General features: G+C 36.8%; 1 protein-coding gene across 3 annotated transcripts in view; it reads left to right on the forward strand.

The window, feature by feature from the left end:
* The first annotated feature begins 627 nt into the window (after positions 1 to 627).
* The window catches only part of LOC138739205 (sestrin-3-like), a 96,367-nt gene continuing 84,989 nt past the window's right edge, over positions 628 to 12,005 (forward strand). For 2 of the 3 annotated variants that reach the window (XM_069890791.1, XM_069890794.1), the window contains exon 1: positions 629 to 991. In XM_069890791.1, coding sequence (XP_069746892.1) covers positions 887 to 991 — 105 coding nt within the window. In that variant the 5' untranslated portion in view covers positions 629 to 886. Of the gene's footprint in view, positions 992 to 12,005 lie in introns of all 3 variants that reach the window. The other variant, XM_069890792.1, reaches the window with a different exon arrangement.

The raw sequence follows: 12,005 nt of genomic DNA on the forward strand, positions 1-12,005 counted from the left end.
ATCTCAGTAAAGGAATCGGCTACAATCGAATATGATTTACAAACTTAATGCATTTTACATTTTATTGTAATCAATGACTAAGTTGGTTTAAGGGATCCATGTATTCAAGATCCATGGCAAACTGCAGATGGTTCAGGAGAAAATGCAGATCGTTCTGGAAACTAATCAGAAAGCAATTGAGAGGTCTTTTTCAAATAGAGATCCGTATATTGTAGAAAATGGAACGCCTGAATGCCTAAAATGTGCGAATCTGGCATTTCATCCATCTGTGCAGTCAATCATTTATCACAAATAGATGAAACAACCCGCTATGAAATGACGAACAGAGCAACTTTTTTTTTCCAAGTCTTTTTGACCCCCCCCAAAAAGTTTGGTAATTTCACTGCAAGCAATGAATTGATTGGATTAAACTGTGAATGGGACCAGACGGTTGGTCAATAAAGGCGGCTACATCGAAAGATGATTGGGTAAAGGGTGGGCATTGAATTAATTTCCATAACAGTATTGGTTAGAACTATAGAGTAGTTCTTACGTTATTGGTTAATAATGATTGGCTAGATGAATGGAAGCTGGATATCGTTGCATAATGATTGGTGAGGGAGGACGTAAAGCGGAATGATGTGTAATGATTGGCAGGCAAATTGGTTACAGCGGTGAAATTGTTACATTAAACTCAGTGGGAGGAGGCGGCTGATATTGTTGGGGTGGCTGTATCTGTTTTGCTGGAGTGGAGGGCTTGACTGAGAAAGATTTAAAAGTCGTGGCGTATATGGTCGTTATGTGAAAGGAATTGAATGTGTGCACGATTTCCCCAATGACTTATACGCACATGGAATGCTTATCACATCGACTGTGTTAGGAGAGTGACCTCTAATCTCGTGTAACAATGTTCATTTCTACAACTTGCAAAGAAAACAGGAATGTCATGAATTCGGAAAAACTTTCTACCAACTACATGATCTGCGCCAACTGTCAGAAAGTTCTTCGAAAGGTAGCATTAATGCAACTGGCACTTTTTAAATGCAAATAGAACTTAGTGTCTGGTGTGTGTGTGTGGTTCGGAATTGGGAGAACTTGCCATTAATGTGCATCTAGGTTTGTTGACACCCACTCCACCGTGTTTTACCTTGTTTTTGTTAAGAAAACGTTACAGCGGGAAGTTCAGTGTGAATTTAAATAGTGAAGGGTTGTCTGTTTGCTAGAAATCCGGGCTACATTACAATGTCAGTATGAGTTTAGCATTCTTACCATGTGCGTTTAGCGTTTTTTTTGAATTGGAGAGGAATCGCTCTATCGAACTGGAATTCTGGGCTAGAAATTGAAACGTGCTTATATTCTGCTTGATCCTCTCAGCTGGCCGAGATGCCAATGGAAGTTGGAGACCACGGATCTGGAATGTGAAGTTCGCCCAGTTTGCTGGAGGCACTGCGGGTTAAGTGGGAGAAAAACAATGGTCGCCCTTTTCGACCTGGTCTTGCACTGATGCCGAGTTCCCCAGCAGATTGTTCAGCTGCCAATCAAAATTGTTTTTCTCCCAACGCCGCCCGTGGAACTCAATAAATCCTATTTTTTTTAAAACTAAGCATAATGGGCGTTCAGTAAGAGTAAGCCCCACCCTGATTCCCAAATCGACCTGGGTAGGATAAGAAAATATTAGACATATCAATTAAAAATAATGGTATCTATCTGCAAAGTTTTTGGTTTTGTATCTGCCCAATTCCAGTCTGGAATGTGCCAAAGTTCCCTTCAGTTGTATCTGCTCATTTATTGACAATCCTTCTCGCACTGTTGCATTTCATAAGTAACCTCTCACTACAGTTCCGAAGAATTCACCTGGGATCTCCATCAGTGAAATACTGAAATACTTGGAGCCTGTGGTGTCGTTTGATCCGCTGGGCAGCCTGCAGCGGTACGTGATTTGCGATGAATTCGACTCTCCTTCCCCGTCGGGCAGAAGAAGCTCTACAAGGATGTAATCTGTTTATCCTGTCTTCAGAATGTATTGTGAACATGTCACGAAATTCGTTGTCTGGCAGATGTTGCTATAAGTTGCATTTCAAAATAAATAGTGCAAGAAAAGAGTGACATTCAGTGTCCCTCGAGAAATCCGATGGCCGAGGGGAAGAAGCTGTTTTTTGTGGTGCTGGATGTACCTCTTCAGGCTCCTGTACCTCCTCCCTGATGGCAGTAAAGTGAAGAGGGCATGGCCTAGGAGGTGAGGGTCCTTGAGGATAGAGGCTGATGCCCATGATGGCACTGGCCAAGTTCACAGCTCTCTGGAGTTTTTTTTTTCCTGTCCTGTGTATTAACACCTCCATACCAGAGGCCAATCATCTCTTTCACATAATGTGAACACATTGATCAAATTAATTGAATCAAAATTGCTATAGTCTCCTTCCACTTCTCAGAAAGCTTTTATCTTGGTTGAATTTTGTCGAGGAAACAAAATATGACACTGCACGGATCAATAAAACTGCAAATGCTGGAAGGACTCAAGAGGTCAGGTAGCCTTGGAGGGTTGGATAGGATTTCAGGTTACAGAGCTTTCTAGCATGTTCTGGTTTGTGATTTTTAAAAAAATTTTGCTTGAATGTGAGCCCATGGGGGGGGGGGGGAGGAGTCACGTGATGGAGTAGTGGCTGGTCAGGGAACTCCAGCCCTCTCCGGAAAAGTTTTAAAAAAATACACAAAACACAAAGTTACAAGAATAAAAATTAAAACAAACTGAAAGTAAAGGTGGGAAGAAAATGGCAGCGAAGAAAGAAAAGTCGAAAGCAATGGGAAGAAGAAAGATCGTCGGAGGAAGAAGGTGAAGGCCTTACCTGTTCGAGGAGGCCCGCCGCGGAGAGAGAAGCCCGCTCCCTAAGGTCAGTGGAAGTCCCGAGCTCGGGACTACAAAAATGGCTTGCGGAGCCAAGTAAAAGTGCACAACCGCGCATGTGCGACTCCTCGCGCATGCGCAGGAAAAAAAAAACACTGATGGGAGGGGGGACCAGCTGAGGAGTTGATCTCCACAGCTGAGAATGACAGCTGCAACACAACAACAGGAAGAGAACATAGAAAACAAGGAGAACAAGAAAGAAGAGAGTAAAAAGAAAACAAGGAAACAACAGATGACCAACCCAGAGGAAGAAGAACATAGAGAAATGGAAGAAGAAGGGAAAGGCAAGACAATGGATATATTTTTTTTTTAAAGAATATATGGAATCAGTAAAAGAATGGCAATTACAAGAATTTAGTGAAATAAAAAGAAGAATTAAAAGTGCAGAAGAAAAAATGAATTGAATAGAGATGGTCATGTCAGATATAGGAAAAAGAGTGGACAAGGTGGAAGAACGAGAAACAGCTGTAGAAATGGAAGTAGAGGACTTAAAAAAAAGCAATTAGAAGAATCTAATAAAAAAGTTAGAGACACAAGAGCTGTTAGCTCAGAAGATAGATATAATGGAAAATTATAATAGAAGAAATAATATAAAGATAGTGGGCCTTAAGGAAGATGAAGGCGGCAAGAGTATTAGAGAATTTATAAAAGATTGGATCCCTAGGGTCCTAGGAAGACCAGAATAACAGGAAGAAATGGAAATAGAGAGGGCACATAGAACTTTAGCCCCGAAACCACAACCGCAGCAAAAACCAAGATCCATCTTAGTAAAATTCTTAAGATATACAAGATAAAATATATTGGAGAAAGCAATGAAGAAAATAAGAGAAGACAAAAAGCCACTGGAATGCAAAGGTCAAAAAAATTTTTTCTATCCAGACATAAGTTTTGAACTCCTGAAGAAGAGACAGGAGTTTAATACAGCAAAAACGATTCTATGGAAAAAAGGATATAAATTTATGCTAAAGTACCCAGCGGTACTTAAAATAGTTATTCCAGGGCAGCAAAACAGACTATTCTCGGATCCGAAGGAAGCACGAAAATTTGCAGAACAACTACAAAACTGGCAGAGAGATGAAGACATGTAACGAGAGTAAAAATGACCACGAACTATATATATGTGTGTGTATGTAAAAATGTGTGTACATGAGTGTATCCGTATTTAAAGGAAAATATATAGAGTATAGAAAAGAATTAATAAGGGATTGAAAGGGAAGAGAGGAAGTAAGGAGGGAATTAAGAGAGTGACCTTTGTTTATATATGAAAATTGAAATCTTTTCTGGGGGTGGCTGGGTGGGGAGGAGTTACGGTCACTGCAAAATCAGTTGACGCTTGTGAGTGAATTCGCAAATCCAAATGGAGAGGGGAGATATGGTTGCCCGACAAGGGATAAAGGGCAACTCAGGAAGGGGAGGGGATCATGGGGTTAAAGAAATTTTGGATAGGAGAATAAGGGAATTGTTTGATGTTTTAGAAATGTTGTCTTATAAAGTGTTCAAAACAAGAAAGCAGAAATGGATACGAAGGAAAGGTGATGATGAGGAAATGGAAAGGAAAGATGAACAAAGTATGAAATGGCTACATTGAACTATATGACTTTAAATATTAAAGGAATACATATCCAAATCAAAAGGAAGAAATTGCTAAATTTACTGAAAAAAGAAAAAATTGATATAGCATTCGTGCAAGAAACACATTTAACTGAAATGGAGCACAAGAAATTAAAGAGAGATTGGGTAGGACATGTAATAGCAGCGTCATATAATTCAAAAGCTAGAGGAGTAGCTATATTAATCAGTAAAAATGTACCAATTAAAATAGAAGAGGAAATAATAGATCCAGCAGGGAGATATGTAATGATAAAATGTCAGATATATTCGGAGTTTTGGAATTTACTCACCTAACGAAGAAGATCAAAAATTTATGCAAGATATTTTTTTTGAAGATAGCAGACATGCAAGGGAACATACTAATAGGAGGGGATTTCAACCTTAATTTGGATTCAAACATGGATAAAACTGGGAAAAAAATTAACAGAAAGAACAAAGTAACCAAATTTAAAATTAATCGATGCAAGAAATGCAACTTTTGGATATATGGAGGAAACAACACCCAAAGGAAAAGGAATATTCATATTATTCGGGTAGACATAAAACATACTCAAGAATAGACCTATTCCTGTTATCAGCTCGTATGCAAGACAGAGTAAGAAAAACAGAATATAAAGCTAGAATATTATTGGACCACTCACCCCTGATATTGACAATAGAGTTAGAGGACATCCCTCCAAGAATGTATAGATGGAGATTAAACCCCATGCTACTTAAAAGGCAGGATTTTAGAGAATTAATTGAAAGACAAATTAAAATGTACTTTGAAATAAATATGGAATCAGTGAAAGATAAGTTAATACTATGGGACGCAATGAAAGCGTTCATCAGAGGGCAAATAATAAGTTATGTAACCAAGATGAAGAAGGACTACAATCAGGAAACAGAGCAGTTGGAAAGGGAAATAGTAAATATAGAAAAAGAATTGGCAATGAACATAATGAAGACAAAACAGAAATATTTTGAACTAGGAGAAAAAACACACAAAATTCTAGCATGGCAGCTTAAGACAGAACAAACTAAGAGAATGGTATTGGCATCAAGGAAAAAAGACAAACAAATCACATATAATCCAACGGAGATTAATGAAAACTTCAGAGAATTCTACGAACAATTATACCAAACTGAAAACGAAGAGAAAGAAGACAAAATAGATGAATTTTTAACTAAAATTGAACTACCAAAATTACAAATAGAGGAACAAAATAAATTAACAGAACCATTTGAAATAGTAGAAATACAAGAGATAATAAAAAAAAACTACCAAATAATAAAACACCAGGAGAGGATGGATTCCAAATAGAATTCTATAAAACATTTAAAGATTTATTAATTCCTCCCCTCCTGGAAGTAATCAACCAGATTAATAAAACACAAAGCTTACCAGATTCATGCAAAACAGCAATAATTACAGTAATACCAAAGACAGGGAAAGATGCACTCGCACCAACATCATATAGACCAATATCTTTACTTAACACAGATTATAAGATAATAGCTAAACTATTACCAAACAGATTAGCCGACTATGTACCTAAAATAGTAAATCTAGACCAAACTGGATTTATTAAAAAAAGACAAACCACAGACAAATTTATTAACTTAATTTATTAACTTAATTCATGCAGTAGAAGGGAATAAAGCTCCAACAGTAGCAGTTGCTTTAGACGCAGAGAAGGCCTTTGACAGAGTATTATTTATTCAAAGTATTACAAAAATTCAGTTTACCAGAGAAGTATATTAATTGGATTAAAGCATTATATAAGGGGCCATTGGCGAAAGTGACATAAATGGATATATATCAAAGCAATTTAACTTAAGCAGATCAACAAGGCAGGGATGCCCACTATCACCTTTATTGTTCGCGCTAGCTATAGAACCACTAGCAGAATTGATAAGAACAGAAAGTAAAATAAAAGGGATAAAAATAAAAGACAAGGAATATAAAATTAATTTATTTGCAGATGACGTTGTAGTATACTTAACAGAACCCGAATTATCAATAAAAGAATTACATAAGAAATTGAAGGAATATGGAGAAGTGTCGGGTTACAAGATTAACGCAAATAAAAGTGAAGCAATGCCAATGAATAATGCGGATTTCTCAAAATTTAAGAAAGAATCACCATTCAGATGGCAAATGCAAGCAATACGATACCTAGGTTTACAAATAAATAAAAACCTCGGCCATCTATATAAACTCAATTATTATCCACTAATGAAAAAATTACAGGATGACTTAGAGCATTGGAAAGACTTACCACTAACACTAATAGGAAGGATAAACTGTATTAAAATGAACATTTTCCCAAGGATACATGACCTATTTCAGGCATTGCCAATACACTTGACGGAGAAATTCTTCAAGGAGTTAAAGAAAATAATAAGGAAATTTTGATGGAAAGGGGGGAAACCGAGGATAGCACTAGATAAATTAACAGAATGGTATAAACAAGGAGGCTTACAACTACCAAACTTTAAAAATTATTATAGAGCCGCACAATTAAGATACCTATCAGATTTTTATCAAACAAGGGAAAAGCCAGATTGGACTAGATAAAATGGGGGAGAAGATACCTGAACATATATTATATAAATGGGATGAAAAATTGGTACAAAGTAGGAATTCTCCAGTATTACATCATCTGCTCAATATTTGGAAGAAGATTCATGTAGAAAGGAATAAAACAAATTACCAATTACCAAAACTAATACTGACGCAAAATCAGTTAATCCCTTTTACAATAGATAACCTTTGCTTTAGAGAATGGGAGAAAAAAGGGATCAAAAGAATAGAAAATTGTTTTTCAGGAAATAAATTACTATCCTTTGAACAAATGAAGGATAAATATAATATAACTCAAGATACAGTGTTGGCATACTACCAACTGAAATCCTACTTGAAGGACAAATTGGGAAGCAGTCTGAGGTTACCAGAGGGAAGTAATTTTGAATATGTGATTACAGATACAATGATAATCAAAAAAATTATAACAAATATGTATATTAAACTGCAAGAAAAGGAGAATGAGGAAACAAATGGTAAAACTAAACAAAAATGGGAACAAGATTTAAACAAAGATAAAGAAGGAAACATGGGAGAAGTTATGCTGTGGAACTATGAGAAATACAATAAACACGAGGTTACGTATGATACAATATAACTGGATACACAGGCTATACATTACACCTCAAAAATTAAATAAATGGGACCCAACAGTATCTGACAGATGTTTTCATTGTAAAAAAGAAATGGGAACAACAATTCATGCAATCTGGATGTGTGAGAAAGTGAAAAAAATTTGGGAAGATCTAAACCAGACATTAAATAAAATTACAGAAAGCAATATACCAAAAAACCCAGAGATCTTGCTCCTAAGTAACATAAAAAAACAAAGAATTTGGACTTGATTTGGATGGTGCACAAAAATGATTTGTTAGGATAGCCCTAGCCGTAGCAAAAAAATGTATTATGTCAGCCTGGAAATTAGAAGATAACTTGACAATACAACAATGGTATATAGAAATGAATAAATGTATTCCATTAGAAAAAATAACATATAATTTAAGAAATAATATTACAATATTTGAACAAATATGGGAGCCATACATGAAACACAATAGAGAAAACCTACCGGGGACATCTACCACCTAAAATAACGGAAGGAGAAGGAAATGAAAAGAATTGACTCAATGGAATTTCTTGTTTATTTTTATTGAGTGACAACATTGTTTGACTGGTTTAATGTATCTTAGATTCTGTACTTTAAATGAATGGGAGGGGAGGTAGGGAGGGTGGGATGGGAAGAGGGAGGGGGAGAAGAAAATGACACTATATATTTGAAAAGGAAAATGTATGTATCTTGATCAATGTGGTTTATAGTGTGAAAAATAAAAAATAAAAAAAAAATGTGAGCCCATGGACATGTTTTCATGCTCTCTTGCTTGGTCTCCTTCTCACCCGTTAATTTGCATAAACTCATTGTTCGACTGTCATCCTTTCTTTGGTCCTCTGCCATGTTTTGAAGGTGTTTACAGACTTGCTGATTCAGCAAACAAACTTAAAACAGGTCAACAGCCTGTAATGGAAAAATGGACACGTTTTTCAGTGATTCTGAAACTTCCTCATTTAGGCTGTATTTGATTTTGTATGTTAGAGGTGCTGGATGAGTTGTGTTGTTCATTCACTACAGTTTGTGTGGCCTGAATGTTTTCCTTGAGTAGGACTATTTGACCAACATGACACTTGACTGTGATAAGTTTGCACACAACACATACAGTTTCTAAAATCATTTGGTATTGGAGAAGAAAGTAAATCCAAGGTTTGATAACTGATTTTTTTTTTTGCATGGTAAGTTGTATCAGATAACAATTAGTTGCTGTTAATGGTAATGTTTGTCCTACTTTCTATATTCCATCTCGAGTCTTGGTTTTCCTAAAAGTCTTCATGAAGCTCATGGTTGCCGAACAATAAACTCTGCTCTTCTGCAACTGTAAACATTGCCAAAACACTATTTAGTTAGTAACTACAAAATCTTTCAGATCCATTGAAGAATGGGTAATGTGTTGAGGGTGAAAATCTATCCATTGAATGGCCATTCCTTATTTCACAAGTCCATACGCTTTTCCTTTGTTCCATCCATTGTCCTATCCCACCTCTCTCTCTTTGACCAATTTTATATCTTTTAAATTCTGATAAAGAATCTTTAACACAAAGTGTTAACTGGTTTCTCTTTCCACAGATGCTGTTTGACTGGCTGAGTTCTTCTAAGATTTCTGTTTTTGTTTGGGCAAACCATTCACCACATTCTCTCAGGACTTGTTCAGAGTATTGAGAGTATGGTGGTGCTCAACAAGTGATGGTGGGTCAGCCACCTTATCCCCATGACTGATAGCAGATTCCTGAATAACTACTGTCATGGGAAGAAACTCTTGGGAGGACTGAAAATACAGTTCAAGGATATTCATGGTCTCTGTGGGGTGAAAGGTGGGAGGGTTGTAGAAAGCAATGATTCTGGAATCCTGGCCCATGTCTATTCAAAATTGAAAAGGAGCAACTGAGAAGGCAGTGAGACTGTGCAATGAAAACATATGGAGGTCATTCAAAAATGGCATAACATCATTAGTTCCATCCCTCTGTATACTGCCATTTATCTGGAGTTGGGCATGTAGTCTACCTCAAGGATCTGTGTAGGTGCTGTAATTAGTAGTTAATCTGCGAGTGGATTAGTTTTGTAGTGGCTCATAATATATGAATAGGAAGTAAATTTTAAAGATTAACATTCTTGTTATCTGTTGTGCTTTCACTTATCAGGTCTATCTTTTGCTACAGATACGAACCACCTAATTAAGGAGAGATTTTGTATTGCTTGGTATGTTTTAGTATGGTTACAACAGTTTAAAACAGTTGGGATGTTATTGGACTTGTAGAATCAGAACAAGAGTAGACTACTGTACCTCTTTACATTTTCTATCTTTTAGTGAGATCCAACTTTATATAATTTCTCTACATCTTTGACATGCTCAGTGTAGTGGTTAGCACAATGCAATTACAGCACCAGCGACCCGGGATCAAACCTAATGCTGTCTGCAAGGAGTTTTAAGTTCTCCCCGTGACCACATGTGTTTCCTTCAGGTGCTCCGGTTTCCTCCCACATTTCAAAGATATTTGGGGTTAGTAAGTTGATTGGTCTTATGGGTCCTCTTTTTAATTCCAAGGAATTCAGCAGTTTAGGAATTTCTATGATGCAATTCTTGGAATTCAATTTGACAGTTACAATTTTTTAAAATCAAATGGCTGAAGGTAGCTTGGCTTGTAAGAAATTTTTGTTTTGATCTTAAAATTCAGGACCTGTATTATTCCATATTTAAAACTAACTTGGGGTGATTTTAAAGGGAAGTTCTCTACTATATTTTGGTAACTTTCTACAAACCAGTATCTTTCACTTGAGTGTGACAAATTATGTTGTATTTTATATTGTATATATATATTTTAAAGGAGATAAATTGTGGCAGGTTTTTTTTTTAGTGCAGATCATGTACAAACACTTCAAAACAGATCTCATTTAAAAATACTGGCGCTCTGCTCAAGCCAGACAGGTCCAGGTCTGAGTGCCTTTGCAAAAACTTTGAAGAGTGCCTATAGGGCCTTTACAAATGGATTGTTGTTTTGGAAAGCAACAGATGAAAGAACTTGGAGGATTAGGTTCAGAGCTGCAGTCTGAGTGCAGGTTGCTGCTCTGAGGGTCGTGTGGTTTTGCAAGCAGAGAGGGTGAAACAGGCTTTTGTCAGAGAGAGTTCAGTTTTACAGTTCAGCAGCTGGGACTGGAACATGACAAGCTGGCAAGTTTGTGGAAAAACCCCATTTTGAAGACTGGTTGTGAGTTCTTAGTTCAGCCTGGTCAAAGCCCTTATGATCCATATAAGAAGAGAGGACTGGCTGCCTAATGTTCCACTTGGAATAAGTGAAACAAGAAGGAACTCTGTGATGGCCTGAAAGAAAGAGGTTATCATCTGGAAAACCCTGATGGGGCAAGTTTCTTTGGCAAGACACTGATGTAGCTGATAAGAAGGAATTAATTTGTGTCCAGTGACTAACAAATCCCTCTGAAAACTGACGAACTTTCTTGAGCGGTAACTATTTATCTTTCAAACACCAAAGCCTGGTGAAATTCATAATGTTAAATTTTGTGCATGGTATAAGAATTGCCCGCAACCATTGAACTTGGAGGAATGAGAAGTGATATTGGACTGAATCAAATAACTTTTCTGAACTTGCATGCACATTACGTACATGTGCAGTTAGAATGAGAAGTGGGTTACTTTAATAGTAATAAGATAAAGTGCGATTCTGATTTCATGTTTAAAGATCATTGGAAGTAACTTTTGTTTAAGTAACCTTTTTATCTTGGTGAATTTCTGTTGCTGCTGGGTTTTGGGGTCCTCTGGGCTCATAACATGACAAATACCACAGCTGCAGATGCTGGCATCATGTGGCCTAAGATTTGCTTGGAGGAACTCTGCTTTCTATATTATCTGAGAACTACACGGTACTAATATCTCAGTACTGTCAATTGACTAGTTTTTGGTCTTGTTCTATGGACAGTGCCTTTTACCATCAAACTGTGCAGGAGGCAGCCATGCCACCTCTTTGTATGTACTTTTTATTTGGAAGAGCAAACTGTCCAATTTACCTGCTCTTGACCAAGTCTTTTTTTAAATTAAAAAGTTGTTATCCATATTTCATTCTGAAATACACCAAATATCCTTCTACCTACTGCCACCTCCTTCAAAGAATTTGCCTCAATAGATTTGTCCAATTCCCCATCTTTTCTGCAGCCCTGCATATTATTTTCAACTGGGTGCCTATCTAATTCCTTTTTTTATGCCTCTAATTTGTTTCTATTTCCACCACTCTTTAAAGCAGGGTTGCAGATCTTGACTATTTTGTAATGGTCTTGGTGCATGACATCTTGGAGTAAGCCATTTGGACTTGAGCCTAGTCAACCATTAA

Source organism: Narcine bancroftii, chromosome 7 (assembly GCF_036971445.1).
Source record: "Narcine bancroftii isolate sNarBan1 chromosome 7, sNarBan1.hap1, whole genome shotgun sequence".
Taxonomy (NCBI): Eukaryota; Metazoa; Chordata; class Chondrichthyes; order Torpediniformes; family Narcinidae; genus Narcine; species Narcine bancroftii.